Below are 24,304 nucleotides of genomic sequence, written 5' to 3' on the forward strand. Positions count from 1 at the left end.
CTGAAAACATAAAAATCAATCACTAATCAGTGTGTTTATTGTATCATGGTGTAATCATGCATGAAAAATGCATGGCTTCACACTTAAACATTTGCAATATATCTGTATTCAGGTCAGCGGAGCGACTGGAGATGGGTCATTCAGTGTCAAATCAACCACATTTTTAATATAATTCTTTAGTTTTGTTTTGATATTTTTCTACATAAAGACAAACTTTTTGTATATGGAAATGTCACCAGAGATTTAGAGCCCTTTCACACATTTTCAGCAGTCAAAAAACTAAAGTGGGACCCTTTGCGAATAGCTGAATGTCTGAAGAACAAATAATGTTGAAACTAGAAATCTATCTTGTTTCCCTCTATCAAAACACTCGCATAAGAAGATACTTGTCTTGAGTGCCAAAAACATTATTTTTCATGTTTGCATGTCTGTAACTGAAGACACATTAAAGATATTCTTTTAGATTCTGTTCTTAGACTTTCCTTGTTGAATTTGACCCACTTTCATTGGTCAATGTGGCTCAAAATCCAATGTAGGTCACTTTGTATACAACTGAAACTTATCAAAGCCATTGCAACTTACAAGATCAAAAAAGACAAACATATTCACTACTGTAAAATTTGTTGTTGAGGTATGTATCGCAGCTCTATGCAGTGGAATATTATAATAATGACAGATATTGCAAAAACCACAGTGCTTACATTCAAAAAGTTAATTTATCAGTTTTGAGCCTGACCCTGATTTACTATTTCAATTATTATAAAAAAAATTAATTGATAATTAAATGGTTAATTTGATTTAATAATTTATTTTTAATTCATGCATTTTATAAACTGAAATTCTGTCTAAACTGTTTGTGAAATCATTCCTTGTTGCACTGAACTAAATGCAACTTTTTTTAAACAATGCATAAATTTTGCTTGTGTTATCGTGTTACTGATTAAAATGGTTTTGATTTAGGGAGAACACTAGATGCAGATTGACAGGAGGACGATGAGTGCTGTGGTCAAACTTAGAGCCAGAAGTGGATGTCGATGAACGGACGGCGTCCCGTCAGTTGTCCAGATGTCTCGAGCCCCACACTGGGAACAATCTGGCCCACACAGAGAACATACAGACATGTCCCGTCTGGTCTCAGATGTGTAGGACCGCACTGTCCTCCGTCCTGCAGAAGGGAATGAAAGGAGCTTGAAACACATACTGCAACATGGGAATGCTTTAGAGAATCTGGAGCTATTGTTTAAGAGTCTTACTGGGCTCATAGTAATCATAGATATTGACCACAGCATCTTGGACATTGACCACCTTAAATTCCAGGATGGTGGATATTTCAACGCACGTTTCCATTGTGGTCACCTGTTATGAGAGGAAAGACGACGAGGTTGGACATACAGTCAGCCATGGATGCATAATGAGCCAAATAAACCATCATCAGCACAAAGTTAGACTTAGCACACTTATACTGTAGTCATGAATATATAAGAGGAACTCACCGTGTCTAAATAAAGTGTAACTCGTCCTGAAGGTGACTCTACTCTTCTGACTACATCATTTAGCTGGACACCGTTTTGGGCCAAACTGAACCCCGTGAGTAAACCCACGTCCAGTATGGCCATCCCCGTCTGTTTCAGGCCCTGGTCCTCCCTCAGCCTTAAAAAAAACAGCCAAAACTCAAAAACACTCAAAAATGGTTCCTTAGAATATCTACAGTGACTGCAAAAACTATTTGGACAGTAAAAAATGATTGAAATTTATGATTTGCATGTGATATCCTAATGCAATATTGATGATATAGAATATCTTATTATTTTTTATATATTTAAGTTTTCTTGATAACCAACACTGATTTTACTTTTTTGACATCCATGATGAGAAGAAAAGAAAGAAACAAAACATCAACCCAAGTGTAATCTGCAAAATGACAATAACTGAATTTTGTGATTTTTTTTTTCAATGTGTACTTGCTAAACACTTTTTTTTTTTTTTTGATAATTCAAATATATTTGTACATTTTTTAATTATTTTCAATTACAATTTTGGCTTTGAAAACAAGATAAGCAAATATTGTTGATCTTATATTTATCTAATTTATATTATATTATTATATATGTATTTATATAATATTTAAATTATATAATACAATATATAAGTTGCATATATGCATATAAATGTGTGATGTAGTCAATGAGTTAAATAACCATGTTAAAAAATCAGGACCTCAGTCTTTTTAACTTTTTAATGGCATTTTTGGTGCTGATGAAATCATTTTGGCAATAAGTAAACAATGCTGTGTTTTCGACTCGGCCGCTCACCTGAAACATATGTGAAGGTTTACATGGAACGCCTCATTGTCCATTACATCTACATACAAATAAAAGGCCTCATCTGTGTGTATGTCACGCCGTCTGAGTGACGTTCTCAGGTTCATCACGTTATAGAACACATTAAGCTGAAACAGTCAGAGAAAATAAACAGTACTTCAATAATTCCCCCATTTGATGAGATTTCATAAAGCAACAGTACAAGCCAGATGACTGAGGAATCGTTCATGTCTGAAGAACAAATTAGCAAACACAACTCGAAATGAGGTCATTTCTGCTTTGTGAATCTTCTGCAGAACAGAGTTCTGGACGCAGTTTCTTCGGTGAGGTCTTTCAAAGCAGCTCAAGATGTTGCTGGGGTCTCACTGATGAGGAAAACAGCGTCTGGCCCGGTTTACGTGCTCCATGGTGAGCAATCAAAGGTATAATTACACATCGCACTGAGAAAGAGGGGATCCGACAACAGAATATTTCTGCCATTACGTCTCTTTTTATCTTTACGAGGGCTTCGGTTATTATTCGCAGCTGTTGAACCTTCATAACCTGCTTTCACTGCTAATACCGCGCTATTTTGCAATGGAGATGATCCTGCTAAATTATGCTGCTATGTCAACTAGTCATTCATCAAGCAAATAGGAGCTTCAATATTTTTTGTAGCATTGATAAACAATGCATTTAAGGACAAATTCTTAACTTGGAGATGTTTAGACATACCTGAAACAGAGCAAAGCCTTTACCCTGTGCCATCACCTCAATATCAACCCCTTCTTCTGCTTTAATCTGTCGAGGAAAACGCAACATTAGCATGCGTCACTTACTACGATAACTAGATGTTATGTGAACTTTTAGGTCAATGTGTTACTTTAAAAGGAAACCGCACACACACTGAAGTTTAATAAGAACACACTCTTTGTTAGGAATTAACCAGTACTGCTCAAAGTTTTGGGGTTAGTAAGATTTTTTTAATGTTTTTGAAAGTCTCACCAAGGCTGTATTTATTTGATTAAAATCACAGTAAAATTGTGAAATATTACTACAATTTAAAATAACCATTTTCTGTTTGAATATATCTTAAAATCAAATTTGTTCCTGTGATCAAAGCTGAATTTTCATCATTTCATCATACTCCAGTCTTACGTGTCACATGATCCTTCAGAAATCATTCTAATGTGCTGATATGCAGGTCAAGAAACATTTATTTTATCAGTGTTGTGCCACTGGGAATGGGAATCTTACTGACCTCAGTCTGTTAAACAGTAATATGTATCTAGAGCAGTGTATTATATACATACGGGCAGGTCTTGGCTCTGCTGGAGCAGGTAATTGTATCTGTCTATGTTGAATACGGTGACAGCGCCGAAGGCCCCATTCACAGTGATGCTGAGATCTATGGACTCTGGGCTGCTGAAGGTGGCATAGATTGACAGTGCATGCAGAGCCATCACTGTATCCTGACAACAAAGACATACAGACAGAGCACAGACATTTTAATAAAGCTTTAAAACTGATCAAAACAACAAAAAGTGCATTCAACAAGAACAAAGTTTTGGCAGATGTGATCATCTCTCTGTGTCAATAACAGGTGCCCGTGCATCTGTGTCACAGATAGCCTCCACTCTCAATTCAATCACCTGCCGCCTGGTAAATAACACCGCACATGTGCAGAGCAGAGACACAGAGCCTTTAATCTTTCCCCACTCGACCAAAGACTGCCAGGACTCTCTCGAGCACAGTCAGATGTTCTCCTGTTGGACTCGAGTTGTTTTGTCAAAGCGAGGGGCTTTAACATGAGCGCAGTGCTTTATCAGAGCTCACGGCCCGGAAACTGCTAGTCCTCATTGAGGTTAGTGTTCGTGACAGATCGCAGGCCTTCGGTCCCGAGCCAAATGTAATATCCCAAGGGCCTTTTTAAAATTAAAAATACATTTTCTTATCTCATTTCGATGGCCTTTTGCACAGCTCGGTTTTCAATTAAAACATTCGCTTGCCAACAAATTAAATTCATTGAATGAATGGAATAGATCATAGATGCTTGTAATCATTGACACTGAGACACCAGTCAATACTTCAGAAGATGTTAAACCCTGCTGACTTTCTGAAAGGAATGTTCCCCAGTGGTGTAATTCTGATCACAAAATATTTATCTGCTAAAAAAAAAAATGTGGCACTTACAATGGGAAATAAACGGAGTCAATCCGTATATGATACAATATTGTATTAATAGTAAAATCACAAGATTTAAGCAATATGAGTTTTAATATGATTTTAGAGTCTAGACTAGACTTTTTGTGGAATAATAACCAATTTTACAACTTCTTTGTAATGACAAATTTAAAACAGCTATAAACTTTTGCGGAAATGTGCTTCTGGCTCGATTTACTTCCATTATAAGTGACTGATTGTTTGTTTTTTTTTGCAATCTAAACTGCAACTAACTTCAATTAAAACTGGAATATCCTCTTAAAAATTATCTAATACTCTTATCATAGCTGCATTTATTTGATCAAATATACAATATAAATGTGAAATATTATTATTTTAAAGTATCCGTTTTTTATTAGAATATATTGTAAAATGTAATGTATTCCTGTAATGTAGTGCAGAATTGTATCATTACATCATTCCTCCAGTTTCAGTGTCATATGATCTTCAGAAATCATTCAAATATGCTGATTTGCTGCTCAAGAAATGTTTCTGATAATTAACAATGTTGAAAAGGTACTTAATATTTTTGCTGAAACCATGATAAAAACAACTATTCAGCCAGAGTATTTTTAATTTAGGTTTTTTAAAATGTCTAAAAGTGTCTAAAAGTCAGCCATTTCGTCCCATTGAAACAGTTTCTATTGTTTCTCTTGTGAGTTGAACGTCTGTTTGATATGTACCTGAGTGGATCCGTATCCCCCAAGATGGTTTCTTTGCTTACTGAGCCACTTCACCAGAATGAATCCTTCATCCATTAGTTTGAGTCTGTGCATGGCGAGCAGTACGTAGGCCGACATCTCAATATCTGATGAACTTGGCTGCCAGGAATTATACAGGACGTTGGCTGGGGGTCTCCAGGTTGGCACTCCATCTGAAAGACCCAGATACAGCGTCACCATCCAACTATTATACACACATTAGCATCTAACACATTTTACTGTGCCAGGTGCGACACTACAGCTGCTCGCCACACTGTGTTAAAGGAAAATCGCAGGTTGTTTTCAGCTTTGTGTGTGTTTCAGATCTGTGGCGTGCTGTCTTTAGAGTGTAAATCCAGAGGATATTTACCAACAACTAGTGCTCTGTTCAACAGCTCGGTGAGGGCAGGTGGAGCGGCGGAGCTGTTGGCCAGTGACAGAGCATAGGTGACTACAGACAGGCTGTAGTTACTGGAGATTCCCTGAGCCAGTCGAGATGTCAGGAAACTCACGGCAGAAGAGATGCTGTCTTCATATACACTCTACCACAGACACAAACAGATCTTCAATCTATCAATCCATGCGTTCAATCAGTCTATCGATCTATCAATCTGTCTATCTACCTATATATTAATCAGTCTGTCTGTCTGTGTGTCAGTCTGTCTGTCTGTCTCTGTGTCTGTCTGTCTGTCTGTCTGTCTCTCTGTCTCTCTGTCAGTCAGTCTGTCTGTCTGTCTGTTTGTGTGTCAGTCTGTCTGTCTGTCTGTCTGTCTGTCTCTCTGTCAGTCTGTCTCTGTGTCTGTCTGTCTGTCTGTCTCTCTGTCTGTCTGTCTGTGTGTCAGTCTGTCTCTCTGTCTCTCTGTCAGTCAGTCTGTCTGTCTGTCTGTCTGTGTGTCAGTCTGTCTCTCTGTCTCTCTGTCAGTCAGTCTGTCAAGTTCAAGTTCAAGTTCAAGTTGCTTTATTGGCATGACATTTGAGTTACAGTATTGCCAAAGCATTCAGATACAGAATAAAATAAATTACAATAAAATACAATACAATAAAAATAACAACAACAGATAATATTTCAAATATTAATAATAGTAATTATATACAATCAAGAATATCAAATAAAACAGTTGAATACAATCAATTACCCCTTTCGTATGGTGTGTATGGTGTATAAATATTTAGCAGCTAGTGTCATTGCCGTCTCATTCTCTCCAAGTATATAGAGTAGTTTCTCTGAGTCATTTAGAGACAAGAATGAAGGATTCAACGCTTCAAACTGTGGGAAGAATGTTTCTCTTGTAGTCTGTCTGTCTGTCTGTTTGTGTGTCAGTCTGTCTGTCTGTCTGTCTGTCTGTCTGTCTGTCTCTCTGTCAGTCTGTCTGTCTGTTTGTGTGTCAGTCTGTCTGTCTGTCTGTCTGTCTGTCTGTCTGTCTCTCTGTCAGTCTGTCTGTCTGTCTGTCTGTTTGTGTGTCAGTCTGTCTGTCTGTCTGTCTGTCTGTCTGTCTGTCTCTCTGTCAGTCTGTCTGTCTGTCTGTCTGTTTGTGTGTCAGTCTGTCTGTCTGTCAGTCTGTCTCTCTGTCTCTCTGTCAGTCTGTCTGTCTGTCTGTCTGTTTGTGTGTCAGTCTGTCTGTCTGTCAGTCTGTCTGTCTGTCTGTCTGTCTCTCTGTCAGTCTGTCTGTCTGTCTGTCTGTTTGTGTGTCAGTCTGTCTGTCTGTCTGTTTGTGTGTCAGTCTGTCTGTCTGTCTGTCTGTCAGTCTGTCTCTCTGTCAGTCAGTCTCTCTGTCTGTCTGTCTGTCTGTCAGTCTGTCTCTCTGTCAGTCTCTCTCTCTGTCTGTCTCTCTGTTTGTGTGTCTGTCTCTCTGTCTGTCTGCCTGTCTCTCTGTCTGTTTGTCTCTCTCTCTCTCTCTCTCTGTCTCTCTGTCTGTCTCTCTCTCCCTGTCTGTCTGTCTGTCGATTGGTCTATCTGTCTGTTGTTCCATCATTCAGTCTCTCTAATTCACCCTGTATTCAGCGTCCTCCAGAAGCGCTATAAGGACGTATGCCGTGAGAGACACCGGCCCATCCAGTCCTCCCTGGAGCTCTGTGTGGATGACCCGACCCGGCTCGTCGAACGAACCGTCAGCGTTCTGGTGAGCCAGCAGCCAATATGCTGTCCTCTGCATCACCATCGGGTCGATGGACATGAAGTCCTGAGCCTGGAGGAAACACCTGAGCACGAACGCTGACAGCCTGAATATCACAAAACAACACACCACCAATCATTCACACCCCTGATGTGAGTTTGATTTAACTTTTTATCCATCAGTTCATCACTGAACTGAAAAGAGGAATAGAGATGTTTGATATTAATAATAGTATTTGCTCAGGGGGATAATTTAAGCAGAAATGTGTTACTGTATACCATGTGCTTCCAGAATCATCACTTTCTCCAAACGCACTGAAGGAGCCATCAAGCCTTTGGTAGGAAAGCTCACGTTCATAAGCTGCAATCAAACAGAACATAAATGATAAGTCAAGGACATTTGCACTTTGTCTCAGAACTATACAAATAGACTTCACAACGTTTACCTTCCATCATGTAGCTCATAGCTTTGTTTTTTGTCTGTTCATCAGTCTGCTTGGTGCTTCTCATGTACTGGAGAACATAAATATTTGGAGCAAAATGGATCATGTTCTGCTCTCCACAACCGTAAGGCATCTCAATGAGAGAGTCCAGATTGCCAATGGACGGGCCCAGAATGTCTCCTACAACATACACATACAGAGGAGAGATGTTTGCAATCAATATGCAAAACTAGACTGATAATGTCCTCTTAGAATAGAAATACAGAGTGATGACACATACCCACAGCAGACACACTGGCCCTTTGACTGCCAGGAACCACATTTGCAGGAAAACTAAAGGACATTTTACTATTCAGCATGTTCTCCTTCAGTTGAAACTCCAGAAACAACGTTTGAGAGTATGATTGCTCCAGTCCCTCTGGCTAGAGAAAAAACATCCAGTTTAGGAAGATTTTCCACTTTCCCAGGTTGATGCACATGTGGCACATTGTTGGAATGTCTTCAATTTATTAAAATCACCAATTCATTACAGATTTGGTTTATGCAATTAAATTAAATTTAATTTAAATAAATAGTGTTAATGTAATTAGTGTAATTAATAGTATCATTCAGAATGGGGGGGGGGGCTAAAAATGTCCAGATGCACTGAAGTCATGAATACATGAGGCAAAAAAAATTGTGAAAACTGTCAAAATAAATAGCTGTATACTGGCTTTAATTTATTCAAATAAAAACATTATATTACAGATTTTCCATTGCTTTGAGAAATATAGAATCATCAAACACTATGAGGAAAAAAGCATTGCAGTCATGAACAACAATAAACAATAAATAAATGCATAAATAAATAGATAAATAAATGCATAAATAATTGCAATTTATGCAAAATAGGCCAACCATTTTTCTCTTTTAATTTTAGGGGGAAATGTTACACTGAAATGAATCACCTTGACAAGAACCGTCTTGTAAACCCAGTCTGAAGAGTAGACGGACGTGGCTTTGACGGAGATGGGAATCTCTCCCAGCGCAGTGACTCTGATGGGGAATAGAAGCGTTGTGATGTTCTGACTCAACACTAACGCTTTCCTCACGTTGTCCAAGGAAAATCCTCCATTGTCTGGTGACACAAACTCAAACATCGAACTTTCTGCAACCACAACCATCACCTGTGACGGGTGAAGACAAGAAGAGAGCTTACGTACCTTTAGATGACTTCATATTCACAAAAATGTTTTACTTTAGTTTACTGATGTGCTTGACTTCAATACTGTGAGTCGACAGTTTGTTCAAATAACTAATACAAATTTTGACAATGATGCTGCCTTAAAGAAACAGTGCACCCAAAAATGAATATGTGCTAAAGAAATACTCAACCTCAGGCCATCCAACATGTAAAGGAGTTTGTTTCTTCATCGAAACAGATTTGGAGAAATGTAGCATTACATCACTTGCTAACCAATGGATGCTCTGCAGTGAATGGGTGCCGTCAGAATGAGAGTCCAAACAGCTGATAAAAACAACTCAATAATCCACAAGTAATCCATAGCACTCCCCAGTCCATCAGTTAACGTCTTGTGAAGTGAAAAGGTCTGTGTTGAAATAAACAATTCTATTGTTAAAATGTCTTTAACTTTCACCTCTTATCTATATTGTTTTTTTTTCTTGTCTGAATCAGGAGAGAAATATGCACAGATCAAGTACCGTTTACATGTCAAAACTGGTCCAGTGTGATGTTTTATCAGCTATTTGGACTCTCATTCTGACGGCACCCATTCACTGTAGAGCATTCATTGGTGAGCAAGTGATGCAATGCTACATTTCTCCAAATCTGATGAAGAAACAAACTCATCTACATCTTGGATGGAGTACATTTTCAGCTAATTTCCATTTCTGAGTGAACGATTCCTATAAAAAACACGTATAAATGTGTTTTCTAGCATCAATATTAAAAGGTTTTGATACTCCCGAAGTATCAGTGAACAATAACTACACAGTACTATTTTACAAACACAAATCTTACCTCCATATCTACATCCATATAGTTGAATAAACTGACTTCCAGCAGTAGCAGTTCCCCACGGATCAGGAACGCCGGGAGATTCAGTGACACGAAGAAATCTCGGAACACAGTCAACTGGGAAAGTAACTCCTTTTTAATAATCATTATCTGTATTATATATATTAAATGTGAAAGACGGATAAATTGTGCATGATGCGTCACCTCTGCAGGAGCGCTGATGCCCAAACCCAGATTCTCTGACATCACGATGGCAAAGGCCACCCAGGAGGTCAAGCTGTCCGGCACGGTGAACTGGAAGGACTCCGAGGCAGAATTACTGTAACATAATTAAGAACAGACACATATTAGCAAATTGTTGATATAAAACAAACGTCCATAGAAGCTCAGATCATTCTTACGGGGGAAAAAAACTTGAGAAGCCTTTATTTGCTGACTTTAGATCGAAGAAATTAATAATTTTATTCCACAAGGGTGCATTAAATTGATCACAAGTGACTGTAAAGATATGTATAATAAAAAAAAAATTAATAAATGCTGTTCTTTTTTAACTTTCTGGAAAAAATTCATTTCATGGTTTACACAAAAATATGAAGGAGCACAACAATCGAGCAAATTCAGCATATTATAATAATTTCTGATAGATTGTGTGACATTAAAGCCTGCAGCAATGATGCCGAAGCAAACGTTGCTTCTAGGAATCTAGGAATAACAACTGGGATATTAAATAGATCTCCTGAGTGATTTCTTGTTATTTCCAAGTTTAAATCAGCTCGACGACAGACATATATCTCCTCATACCTCACGTTTGCATCCAGCCATATCCAGGTTTCAGGAAAGTCTGCTCGCTTTCTGGGCTCCTGAAAAGCACTGCTGTCCTGCAGATTCATGAAGTGTTCCTGCACTGCAGTGGAACATATGTGCATTACATTATTATGAAAACGCAAGACATTACTGGCAAAACAACAGTTTTTTCATGTACTGGTCAGTTTCAAGATTTTACTCTATCTGGCATGATTTCATTTCTTTTAGAGCAGTGGAAATAAAACACTTGAAATACACATTTTAGTGTTTATTTTGTTCCTACTGTAACTATAGTCTACAGACATTGCAGAAATACTAATCTAGGAATATATATATATATATATATATATATATATGAAAGAATATAGTAAAGATGTATTTTATGCTTAATTTGTTTGAACAAAAATAGAGTAAAACAGGGATATTGTGAAATGTTTTTACAACTTAATATAACTGTTTTCAGTTTTAATATATATATAAAAAAAACAATTTATTCCTGTGATGTGCAGCTGTAGCGCATATCTGATTTCTCAAAATTTGTTTTTCTTACATAAACCGAACTGATTAGTTGTATTCATATCTATAATTGGAAGGTTTTTACAATTTATACAATTCACCTGATTTGTATCATTAACATTTTAGTCCTTTAAAACAAGGATTTTTTGTTGTTGTTGTTGTTGTTTTTGTTGTTTTGGCTGTTGATAGTATCATCTGATTTATGGAGTGATAAAAACAGAGAATGAAAACCCTTCCATAGAAACCTTTAACTTGGCAGAATGAAACAAGAATTTTGAACCTGGCTTTATCTATTTCTTAAGAAATATGCTAATTAGTGCACATTTAATTACATAATGCCTAATTTGCATAATATTTCATACAAAATTCCATGTCTTTATGTAATGTGATGAGTAAGCTTTGGAAATATGATGATATATCAATTTTCCCCTTTTCACCTCAGCTTAGGGGAATAAGTCCAAAACTCATCAACATGATGTCACTCTGTTGTGATTGGTTGCCAGGGTGCTACTAGATGGTTATGATGTTCTAAGTGGTTGCTAGGGTACATTCAGACTCACGGAACGGAGTGAATAATTGACTTCTTTCCTGATTCAGCTTGGCATCGGTCAGAACCGTGACGCCGCACATCTGCAGAATAAAACAACAACCGTAAACCCTGTGCAGACAAGTGATACCTGTTCTGTTTCCTGAGATAAAAATCTACCATGAATATGGAATATGGATCTCCCATTATCACGCTGCTGTAATCCGCATGGGTCATCTCGCTGCTATACGACATGAATTCCTCCAGCACCTGAAAAACACACCCAGAAGCTCATGTTGCTGATCTTAGATTCAAATCGATCAGTTTTTGTCATATGAATAGAACAAGCTGCTGTTTGGCCATCACAAACCGAACAACACAATGCTGTCTGTAGCATCAAACCTGTTCACCTAGTTCTGATAAACACAGCCCCTCTCACTTTCTTTCTTTTGTCTAAAAGTGAAATACGGGTGTGGTGCCCGCGTTTGGTTACATCGAATGACCACTTTTAGATATCATGTGATCTTTCTGTGGGAAAAACAATCGTCTGAATATCCCAAAGATGAATTCCCACAATTTAAAACTCAATACACTGAACAAGATAAGAAATGAGGTGAGAAACCCGGAAAACAAAGGATGTCCATATTGCCCCGTGTTGATGTCAATGATCTCGAGCCTGTTTAAGATCATATTACCGTCTTCTCTGTAATGCCATTGTCTTTGCTGGAGTCCAATGCTGCTTTGTCCACCACCAGAATTCCCAGCAGAGATCCGGGCTCGGATACAGATACGGAGAGAGAGACAGAACCTGCTGGTTCAGCACGATCCTGACTCCAGCTCAGAGATACCTGCAAATGAGATCAAGTATCATTATTATAATGATGACACTGCAACCCATTCTACATCAGTAATGTGAGAAATTTCAGAGTGAAAAACTACAATAATTCAAATGTCAAATGACTGCATTTAACACCAATTTAAACTACAATACATTTTTATTTTATTGCAAAAGATGTGATTAAATTACATTACATAGTATATTCATTCACAATTTGTATGATATAAATATATACTGTTAATGATACATATTTATAACACAATTTCATAAAAATTAAGTCATTTTAATATTAGTATTTAATTATGAGTACAAATCAATTTTTGCACAAATTTTTAAGATATTTGCTTTAGTTTTCTGTAAGATCCTGTAATATTCTAGTCCTTTCTGGAACATTTCAGAACATTGTGAGACTAGTCATAAATCATACAGTGTACACTTTTGGAAGCAGTTTATTTGATACTGTTGTTAGCTCAGTATTAATCATGTACAGTGACATCTGTATGCATGCATGAATAATAACAGATTAGTTTGTTTACATTGTCAACATATTTGTTTTATTTTTAATGGGCACTGTTAATGAAGCACAAAAAGTTATGTAATTTTCCTATTCAGGATGTCAAAATTAATAAAGAAACATCAAAAATAAAAGCGAAACTTGTCTTAAAATGCACATATTTGTGACCCCGGAGCACAAAACCAGTCTGAAGTCACTGGGGTATATTTTTAGCATTAGCCAAAAAAGCATTGTATGGGTCAAAATGATCGATTTTTCTTTTATGCCAAAAATCAGTAGAATATTAAATCAAGATCATGTTCCTTGTATATATCAAAACTTATTTTTTTAGTAGTATTATGCATGGCTAAGAACTTCATTTGGTCAACTTTAAACGTGATCTTCTCAATATTTAGATTTTTTTGCACCCTCAGATTCCAGATTTTCAAATAGTTGTATCTCGGCCAAATATTGTTAGATTCGAAAAAACCCTATCAATGGAAAGATTATTTATTCAGATGATGGTTGAAGACGAGTCTATCATGCTGAACTCTTACCGTGTTTCTCAGGACTTGAGTGAAAGTAACTTTCACAGCATCGTTGACGATCTCTCCATCTGGAAGCGTGTGGTACACCACCACACAAGCCGATGGAGTCCAGGAGTGATCTGTGTTCAGACTGAAGGAGGAGGAATGTACCGTCCCAGCATCCACCACCTGACCGCGGGACATCACCTGCAGAACACATGCATCAACATTCTCACAAATGTCATTAACAGGACACCCTTTTGTGCTTAAACATATTGGATGTGCACTTGTAGAGAACGTACTTCTAATCTTAAAAGTATGTTTTTAAACAACTATACATATAATATTAGATACAAAAAGTAGCCTATAAAATACAAATGTTTTAATACTTTTTAAATATTTGCTTTAAAAAAATACTAACATACTAAAACACAACCAAAGCATTTAATTTAACTAGTGTTTTATCCAATATTAAATTTAAAGTTGGTAAATATACTACATTTTAAATGAACTACATAGCAATTTCAACTTTACAGATATGTGATATAATGATAAAAGTGATATAATGATAAAAAAAAATATATATATATATATATATATATATATATATATATATATATATATATATATATATATATATATATATATATTTAAATGCATGCTTAAAAAACATGCTTTTTTAACAGTGGTATTGGACTTTATTTGACATGACATGATTTAACAGATTAAACACCACTTAGTCTGCAATGCAAAATAAATGTCAGATTTTCTTCAAAATATATATAAAAAACTAAATAAAATAATATTTAATTAATACACTATTAATACATAAACATTAATATTTATTATTTTGTAAAATAATACATTTGCAGGTTCACGTTCTTCAAAAATAAATTTAATGTATTACAAATAATTAAATATAATTTCAGAAAAACTAATTCTATATACATTTCTAAACTAATAATGAATTCTAAATAAATTGCAGAATTGCTGAATTTAAACCCTTCATGTAATCTCCAACTTCAAAAAGGTTTTTTAAACGTAACAAACTTCTTATTGATTGACAAATTGAGGTTTCTCTTACAGATTTTAGCAGCACTGGTTACATTTTTTTTTTTCAAAACATTGGACGTGGTGTCGCTTTATCCAAAGTACTTACAAGGTAGTGAAATTCTGCCAGGTTAAAATTGCTCTCCAAAGTCAAAAACAGCGGCTGTCCAACCTGCAAAAGTCACTCTGTCAGTAAAGACACAATGAAAACAAAGACAGCAGCTTGAAACACAGACAGCTTGAGTACCTGAGGCTCACTGTCTCTGTGAAGCTGTATGTAGGATCTGCTCGGTGAAGAATAACTCCTGTAGAGCTGAAGACGCTGGACTGTGTCTTCAAACCGGGCCTGAAAGCAACATCAGGAGGAAGAAAGGTCAACGTGCTTCTACATGCATATTAGACATCAATGCAGCGGAAAGCATGGATGAAGTGTTCACACCTCTATATCAAGCGTGGCAATGCTGTCAGAGAGTTGAATCTGGAAAGACATCACACCATCAGCAGTAACAGGGAGATCCATATCTTCAACTGGAATATCGTTAACGGTAAAGAAGTTGGTCGTTGGTTCGTAGATCGTTGTGCGAGGCTCTGGGGATTGTTCGCTGTCCCAGATCCAGGTCCAGGGGTTGAAGTCGCTCTGGGTCACCGTCAGCCGCACGCTTCTGCTCTGCTCCTCAGCTGACAGCGGCCGGCTGTCATGGGTGCTTAACTTCAGCTTCGGAAATACAAATATGAAAACAAAAAGGATGAATCTGTCGGTCATGTCAGGTCATATTCCAAAAAATTATGCATTTATATAAATAAAACAAAACAACAATACCAAATCAATAAATACAAAAAATGCATAAAGAAAGCAAAACTGTATTGTTCTCTTTTTTTTTTGCATAATGACCTAAAAATCCTTTAATTGTTTAAATGAAGTCTAGAACAATTGCTTTTTATTAAGTATTTTGCATTGTGGCATCATTTATATGACAACTACACGCCTCCTTAATGTGAGAAATATTGATATGTTATTTAAATACTGACATTAATTTGAAAAATAATAATAAAACACTAAAATCCACTGAGAAAACCTTAGGATGAGGGGTTGAGTACGGATGAACTAGATACTGTCGAACACAATTGAGTGTGTTTTCCAAGTAGGTTTACTGTCAATAATGTATAATTATATCTTATTTAAATCTGTATTATTTACAAATCATTATGGGTTTTTGTACTATGGTAATTGTGTGTAATAAAGAAAAAGTGTAAGTAAAATATGCCTGCATTATGGCAATGATAAATTGACACATCACACAATTTTAGTTAATTGTCATTAAAGTAATGTCACATTGCATTCAAGCTCTCAGCACCGGGCTCAATATTAACTCTTAATGTAAAAAAAAAAAAAAAATGTCTTCATTTTTTGAGTATATAACTGTTTATTTTTCTTTTGATTTTAAGGTGAAACATGACTTCCTGATTCACCCAGTTCACCCTTTATATTGACTGAAATGTAACACTTTTTTTGTTTTTGCTCTGTCGTTACCTGAGCAGTGAAGGTCATGGAGGGTTTTATGATCTGTGGATGCTGCAGAAATTCCAGATTGTATTTATTCTTCACGATAGAAACCCTCGCGCTGCTGTTGTAGGAAAACCCTACAGAAAGAGAAATGAAAATCAGCTCAAACTGAACCTTAAAGGACATCTCTATTTGAGTATTAATTTGAATGCACTTTAGTTCATGTTATTAATGTTTGATAGCCAAGCACAGGCAGGACGAGACGCACCTGTAGCATCCGTGACATTCACGATAATGTCGACATATTCACTGGACCCATATTCATCGTAATAGGAATATATGTACTGTTTGGAGTACCGCACATCAAATCTGAGAGCAGCAGAACCGTCGATCTACACCAGAGATCATGAGTCTGATTAATAGTTAATAAAACTTTTCATTTAAATTCAATGCATGGGATTTCAAATAAGGATGCACCGATATATCGGCCAATAATCGGTACCAACCGATATAGTCAATTATCTGCAATTATCTATTAAAGCAATTATAATGCACTTAAGCAGGGCCCTTAACGCTGGTTTTATTTATCAAAATCACCAGTAGTTCAAGCCAAGGTTGCCAGGTGCGCAATTTTTTAGTGTCACTTATTTTAGTGTCACTTTAGTGCCAATTATTGCAGAGAGTGATTAACCTGTATGTGATTATAATATACAAAAAAATAAATAGCAATTAATATAACAGATTTGTTGTTCATCAGTATCGACTGAAAATCGGTTCATCCTTTTATAAATGAAGATGTTTTTTCTGAAACTGTACTCACTGTTTCTTTAAGTTGGTAACTCTTCTCAAGGCCACCGAAAAAGTGGACATATGTGACAGACATCATCCCACTGACAGGCTTCCCATAAAAATACCTAAGGAACGAGAAAGTATGAATTTTGTGTTTCTTTGAAAAAAATCAGACTAGCGCTCAGGACAAACACTCACTTGGCTGTGACCTTCCCGGTCAGTATGTCTTCATAATGAAGGGTGGAGGGGACGTCCACCATCACCTCGAATTTAGGCAGCACTGTAAACAAATGCTAATAAAGTCTGAGGACTTGACAAAACATAGATTATTAAAGATATGCAGCGTATGTGAAGTCTCACCATAGTAGTCCACATTGAACTCTCTCTCGTGTACAACATCCTGCACGAACGCAAAAATAACAGTGTTATTTATAAGAACAGAAATAGATTATGAACTTTTTGACTTACGGGTCTGACGTGAAGTAAGTGTTGTGCTTGCTAATTGATTTTTCTCAAGTTTTTACACAGCTCACCTTGATTCCAGCTATAATTTTCCACAAGCCGAGCGGCGGATTCTGAGAGAGGTTCAGCTCTTTGGAAACAACACCTAGAAAACCATCCACAGACAGCCACTGTCGAATCACATTCCCCTTGGGATCCTGTTCACATTGAAAACACAAACACAACCCATATATTTCATGATGATGTATCTGTTCATTTTCTAGTTCTAAAATCATTTTAATGTGTAAGGTCACTTTTGACTGCAAAGGAGCATTAGAACATATTAATATTAATAATAATGTTTAATTTGTGGTTATTATCATGGTTTAACTTTTTTCATAATCAAATTTCAGTAAGTGATGTGTTTCCAGGTTAACCAAAAAAAGTAATGTGTTATATTTGCACCTTTAGAGGACACACAGCATGAATATATAAATTTTTGATTGCTTTAACGGAGCATTGGTTAGTTTCCATACAGGTCTAGATCAACTCTGAATAAAGAAAAGAGAGGTTTAGAGCCAGATTTGTGTTTCTGTATGTCAAATCTTTCTAGCAGAAAACACAAATGAGTGTTTTGCTAGTTTTGTTACATTTGAAATATAACAATATATATGAAACTGTGGTCAGAAGTCAAATATTTTGATGCAAAAGTTGTGATTTTATACAACATTTAAGTTAATTCTTTAAACACAATATTGTTTGTTTTTTCTCAGCTTTGCCACAGTTTGCAGCAGTTTGAACGAATTGAAAGAATGAACACAAATAAATAAAGAAATGGACAGTTCACCCAGAAAGTGAAAATTAAGTCATAATTTACTCACCCTCATGTCATTACAAACCTGTATGACCTATTTTCTTTTGTGTAACATAACAGAAGATATTTAAATAAATGTTGGTAACCAAACTCTTTTGGGTACCGATGACTTTCATTGTACGAACCAAAAATACTAAGATATTTCACAAATGTCCTTATTTTATGTTTATGTTAGCTTGTTGTAGCCTAAATGTTTATGTGCAATAAACTTTATGTTGAATCAAACATTTTTCTTTTTTAAGCTACTTATGTCTACTTAAGTATCTTGATATCATTCTCATTTAACACAATAATGGCTTTAAATGATCTTTTGTGTTTATTTTCACAGCCAAGTTTAATTTGCTTTTAATTAGACTAATTAATAACATCATGTAATTAATTACACTAATCGACTGACAGCCCAAATTAATACTTTTTTTTTCATTTAATGTATATATTATCCATTTTATAAAGCAATATGCCCAGTGAATCTGGGGCTTACAGTGAATTTAGAACAACTAAGAAGGAATTAGGCTTATCTCTTTATTGCCAAAGACTGCAGACACCCACCCTGATAAAAATATCGATCTGACCCTTGTGCGGATTTCCTTCAGGTGTAACCAATACAACCCGAAACTTCACCGTCTGTCCTGGTTGGTAGTTGTTCTTGTCGGTCTGTATAAAGACGGACATGCACTTGGGACTGAAGACCATCGTAGTGGAGTTGAAGAACACTTGATTAGTGCCAACAAACCCCTTGACATCCAGCTGATATGGATCCCAGGAACGCATGTCATCAGAGAAGACCTGCGGAGGGAAAATAACACACAGTGAATTCTGCAACTCTTTTCTGATTCATTCATGAAATGACAGTCTTGATACTCACAGGGGGAAGAGCCAGCAGTCTGGTCGAGCCTTAAAAACGAAAGCAGAGCAGACATGAATGTGATGTTCAAACAACACTTGTTTGAACAGGGAGCAGATGTATATTGTATAATATCATATAGGGCATTCTAATAAGGTCACTTTTCCAGTTTGACATTGTGATTTTGAATGTAAATGTAAACCCTGTGTTAGACAAATAATGTCTTTAGGATTAAATAAAGTGCATTGCATCTCAGGCTAAATTAATACATCTGAATACATGTTTATAATTGTTAAATGATATAAACTAAAAAACCACAAGGTGCTTTTTAAAAACAATTTAATACAGATTTTCTACATAGATCAGCTTTTTATTTATTAATTGTCCCCTACTTAAGCATAACATTAAATAAACTAAATAATAAAAAAAAATGTTATTATTATCTGCATAAGAGTTCACTTCTGATAAAAAAAAAAAAAAATAATAATAATAAAATTAAATAAATTAAAAATAAACCAAAACCCAAGATTCGCAAAGAGTATATGATGGTTTTGTCAAGCTAACATAATATATGTTTTAATATAATTTAATAATAATGTTTTGCATATGTATATGAGATATGCAATGCAATATCATAACCCAATAAAAGTCAAGTTATGGTGATTTACCTGCTGGGATGGTGCTCTCTGTTTGAGACACACTGCTGTTTCCGTGGATGAGTTCAGCCGTGACTTTGATGGGATACTCTGCCAGAACGGTGACTGATAAAGAGGTCGGAACGCCACAGCGCAGGACTTCAGAGACGGATATGAGATAGGAGGGATTCTGTGCTGGGCTGAAATAATTAATATATATATACATCTTATTTCCCATAGGATTATTATAGATATACATTACATATGTGACTATATTCTACATTATATCATATCAAGACTTATTTTTTTCCAAACAACAAAGTCTAAACAGCTCGTTTTGTGTCAGAAACTACTGGTCCAAATGTGGAAAGGTTTTTTTTGTTTGTTTTTTTTGGACACTTTTCACTTTTTTTTTAACTTTTATTCAGCAAGGATGCATTAAATTGATCAAAAGTGGCAAAAAAGACATTTATTTTTTGCAAAGGACTAAAAAAATCCTGAATGAATATTGAGCAACACAACTGTTTTCAACGTTGATAATTATCATAAATGTTTCTAGAGCTGCAAATCAGCATATTATTCTTATTTCTGAAGATCATGTGACACTGAAGACAGGAGGAATGATGCTGAAAATACAGCTGTACATCACAGGAATAAATTACATTCTAAAAATATTGCAATAGAAAATTTTTATTTTAAATTGTTATGATATTTCAGTTTTTACTGTGTTTTTGATCAAATAAATGCAGCCTTGGTGAACAGAATAGTTATTCTATCTTATTTTAATTTATTGAAAAACTTAAAGCATAAAGGAAAAAATCTAGAAAGTGCAGATTTAGAATATTTTGTCACGCTGTCAGTCTCTGTTTTCCTGAGTGTCCACTAGTGAGCTCACTTCTCCTTAGGCACTTCACCATAGGCACTATAATTCCTCTAGTCTGGTCCTGTCTTCACAGTAATTGCACTCCAGTTAATTGCACCAGGTGCATTCAATCTATTGTAATTAGTCTCCTTATAAATACCTGTCTTTCCCTGTTGTTTGTATGGAGTCCTTACCTTTCGTGTTACCAATGTTTTCGTCTCCCAAGACTTACCCTTGCTATCTCGTCCTCCGAGTTCCCTTTCCGTTCCATCCGGTTCCCTCTTTTGTTTTGTTTGTCTCCTTGGACTGTTTGTTTTGGATTACCCTTTTTTGTTCAATAAATGTACCTGCAATTGGATCTCTCCCTCTCCTTGTGTTTTCCTGGTGCACGATCGTCACAGAAGGACTCCATCTCGCCGCTGTGCAAGATGGCCACCAGTTCAGTGCCACTGCACAAAATGGCCGCCAACCCAGCGCCACTGCGCGGCATGGCTGCCAACCCAGCACCACGAGGCAAGATGGAAGCCAGCCCCACTCCACAGCACAAGATGGCTGCCAACCTAGCGCCAAGGGGCAAGATGGACGCCAGCACAGCGCCAAAGCCCAAAGTGGCCACCAGTCCAGCGCCACAGTGCAGGGTGGCCGCCAGCTTAGCGCCAAAGCACAAGATGGCCACCAGTCCAGCGCCACAGCACAAGATGGCTGCCAACCCAGCGCCAGGAGGCAAGATGGACGCCAGCATAGCGCCACAGCACAAAGTGGCCACCAGTCCAGCACCACAGTGCAAGATGGCCGCCAGCTCCGCACCAATGCCCAAGATGGCAGCAGAGACATTTTTGGATTATTTCTCCAGGCTGTCAAACATCCTAGAGATTCCCAAGACTGTTCACGTCACGTCTGCGGAGCCAGCACCACTGCACAAGATGGCCGCCAGCCCGGAGCCTCTGCAGAGGAAGGCAGTTACAGTGGGCTTTCCTGAGTTGAGTCAGTTTCCGGTTGACCCTCCAGAGTCGAGTCAGGTGTTCATGGACCCTCCAGAGTCAGGGTTAGTTACCGTTGACCCTCCAGAGTCAGGGTTAGTTACCGTTGACCCTCCAGAGTCAGGGTTAGTTACCGTTGACCCTCCAGAGTCAGGGTTAGTTACCGTTGACCCTCCAGAATCAGGGTTAGTTACCGTTGACCCTCCAGAGTCAGGGTTAGTTACCGTTGACCCTCCAGCATCGAGTCAGGTGCCGGTTGACCCTCCAGCGTCGAGTCAGGTGCCAGTTGACCCTCCAGCGTCGAGTCAGGTGCTCGTGGACCCTCCAGCGTCAGGGTTCGTTGCCGTCGACCTTCAGGAGTCAGGGCTAGTTCCTGTTGACCTTCAGGAGTCAGGGCTAGTTCCTGTTGACCTTCCGGAGTCAGGGCTAGTTCCTGTTGACCTTCCGGAGTCAGGGCTAGTTCCTGTTGACCTTCCGGAGTCAGGGTTAGTCACCTTTGACCTTCCGGAGTCAGGATTAGCTACCATGGTCTTTCCAGAGACAAGGCTAGTTACCCCTGATCTTTCAGAGTCAAGTCAAGTCACCGGTGATCTTCAAGGACTGAGTCAAATCACTGGGGATCTTCAAGGACTGAGTCAAGTCACCGGGGATCTTCAAGGACTGAGTCAAGTCACCGGGGATCTTCAAGGACTGAGTCAAGTCACCGGTGATCTTCATGAACAAATGCAAGTCACCAATAATCTTCATGAGCAGAGTCAAGTCAGCACCAATCTTCTGGAATCCAGTAGAAACACCATAGGATTATCAGAGTTTCGTCATCCCTTCTGCTCCGCCCTGGGGGACTCCGGCCTCGACCACACGGTTGTGGTGGTCTTCTGCTCCACCCTGGGGAAATCCGGCATCGACCACAAGGACGTGGTGGTCTTCTGCTCCGCCCTGGGGGAATCCGGCATCGACCACAAGGACGTGGTGGTCTTCTGCTCCGCCCTGAGGGACTCCGGCCTCGACCACAAGGATGTGGTGGTCTTCTGCTCCGCCCTGGGGGACTCCGGCCTCGACCACAAGGACGTGGTGGTCTTCTGCTCCGCCCTGGGGGTCTTCCGCCCTGACCACACGGTTGTGGTGATCTTCTGCTCTGCCCTGGTGGGCATCACGTGATGTCCTTCATGGACTTATGTTTTTGTTTTCTTTTGTTTTTCTTTCTGTTTCCTTCTTTGGACCTGGCCCTCCGTCCCTCCCCCTGATCCTCCGCCGGTCCACCACCCTCCTGGACTCCTTGTTTTGTGTTACACTTCTCTTGTCTCTGTTTCCCCATTCTACCTGGTTCTCCTATCTCTGTGTATCATGTTTTCTGGCCCTCCGTCCCTCCCCCTAGTCCTCCTCTGCTCCACCTCCCTCCTAGTTTCTTTATCTGTTGGTTTTCCCTTGGTTTCAGGTGGAGCATCTGGCAGCAGCTCCGTGGAGGAGGGGGTAATGTCACGCTGTCAGTCTCTGTTTTCCTAAGTGTCCATTAGTGAGCTCACTTCTCCTTAGGCACTTCACCATAGGCACTATAATTCCTCTAGTCTGGTCCTGTCTTCACAGTAACTTCACTCCAATTAATTGCACCAGGTGCAGGCAATGTGTTACCAATGTTCTCATCTCCCGAGACTTACCATTGCTATCTCGTCCTCCGAGTTCCCTTTCCGTTCCATCCGGTTCCCTCTTTTGTTTTGTTCGTCTCCTTTGACTGTTTGTTTTGGATTACCCTTTTTTTGTTAAATAAACATACCTGCAATTGGATCTCTTCCTCTCCTTGTGTTTTCCTGGGGCACAATCGTCACATATTTGGCCATTAAACTGGTTTTGGTAATAATAAATGCAATTTTCTATCAAGGTTTTTCACATGCTAAAAATGTCAATATCAGTTAATTCCTAAAAGCCTTAATACAAACACAAAAGTACGAGAAAAACTGAGAACTCAGAGAATATTCAAAACAACTGACACTGAATACACTCATGAAAATATACCCTTCTTTTTTGTAGTAATCATAGTTAAATTGTGGTATTCCTAGAAGGCCTAATACAATTTTTTAACTTTATAATAACCTTTTCAAGGCCTAGTAATAAACAGCTTACTTTTTTAATAGGACTGTAAATTGAACAAACCTCGCCATGGTTAAAGTTCCACTGCAGAGTAATAAACTTGCCAGGACTCCAAAAACTTGAAGCAACTCCATTGTAGATGTGACACTCGAGTGAAAGCAGTAACTGAGCATCTGAGTCTAACACATGCTTTTAAAGAGCCATCCAACACCTGATCCTGCATCACTCCACCTACACACCTGTGAGAATAAAAGCCCATTCTCTGGACAAGGAAGGGACTATATAACATGTCTGAGAGGAGCTAACAAAGCAAAGAGAAAACAATCAATGACTCTCAAACGAAATGAAACTGCAATGAAATGTGAGGATTAAATTCAGGGGAAAATGTAGTCTAAAAATACTGTTGTACTCGACTATTAATATAATCTGTTGGGCTGTTTTCATAAACAATAAAACGTTTTTAAAAAATTATATTTGTATTGTAAATCATTTAAATATTTTCATTGAATATATGTTATTTAATTTTAATTGAAACTTAATATCTGGTTCAAACAACCAAATAAATAAATATTAGTAAACCGTATTAAAATAATAATACATAATTCACATTAAAAGTATTAATGATTAAATAATAATTCAATAATAAGGACTCCTCTCACCCTGACAACCCCCCCCCCACACACACACACACACCACACACACAGACTCCTCACCCCTCCTCAACACTACATCTGATTTA

At 37.7% G+C, this 24,304-nt stretch overlaps 1 protein-coding gene across 1 annotated transcript; it reads right to left on the reverse strand.

Moving 5' to 3' along the window:
* Positions 1–25: 25 nt before the first annotated feature.
* Positions 26–23,740, reverse strand: cd109 (CD109 molecule). The gene is made up of 33 exons (XM_026290541.1): positions 23,629–23,740; positions 19,672–19,838; positions 19,025–19,053; positions 18,709–18,945; positions 17,378–17,503; positions 17,205–17,244; positions 17,043–17,124; positions 16,876–16,969; positions 16,324–16,447; positions 16,083–16,192; positions 14,991–15,266; positions 14,799–14,897; positions 14,661–14,723; positions 13,532–13,708; positions 12,339–12,491; positions 11,824–11,913; positions 11,678–11,747; positions 10,599–10,701; positions 10,002–10,116; positions 9,801–9,914; positions 8,728–8,946; positions 8,061–8,202; positions 7,784–7,960; positions 7,617–7,698; positions 7,216–7,444; positions 5,595–5,766; positions 5,207–5,397; positions 3,614–3,772; positions 3,036–3,101; positions 2,313–2,449; positions 1,494–1,650; positions 1,254–1,356; positions 26–1,165 (listed from the first exon to the last, which is right to left on the reverse strand). The coding sequence occupies exons 1-33, from the start codon at positions 23,736–23,738 to the stop codon at positions 969–971; spliced, it is 4,410 nt and encodes a 1,469-aa protein (XP_026146326.1). The 5' UTR covers positions 23,739–23,740; the 3' UTR covers positions 26–968.
* Between the last annotated feature and the right edge of the window lie 564 nt (positions 23,741–24,304).

The sequence above is a fragment of the Carassius auratus genome, chromosome 20 (genome assembly GCF_003368295.1).
Source record: "Carassius auratus strain Wakin chromosome 20, ASM336829v1, whole genome shotgun sequence".
NCBI lineage: Eukaryota > Metazoa > Chordata > Actinopteri > Cypriniformes > Cyprinidae > Carassius > Carassius auratus.

Excerpts from the sequence above, each read along its gene's own strand:
- cd109 (XM_026290541.1), bottom strand. The coding sequence starts at position 23,738 with ATGCTCAGTTACTGCTTTCACTCGAGTGTCACATCTACAATGGAGTTG. Across the intron at positions 8,203-8,727 it reads ACAAGACGGTTCTTGTCAAG|CCAGAGGGACTGGAGCAATC; the intron begins GTGATTCATTTC and ends TTTTTTCTCTAG. Across the intron at positions 7,445-7,616 it reads GATGATTCTGGAAGCACATG|GCTGTCAGCGTTCGTGCTCA; the intron begins GTATACAGTAAC and ends TGTGATATTCAG.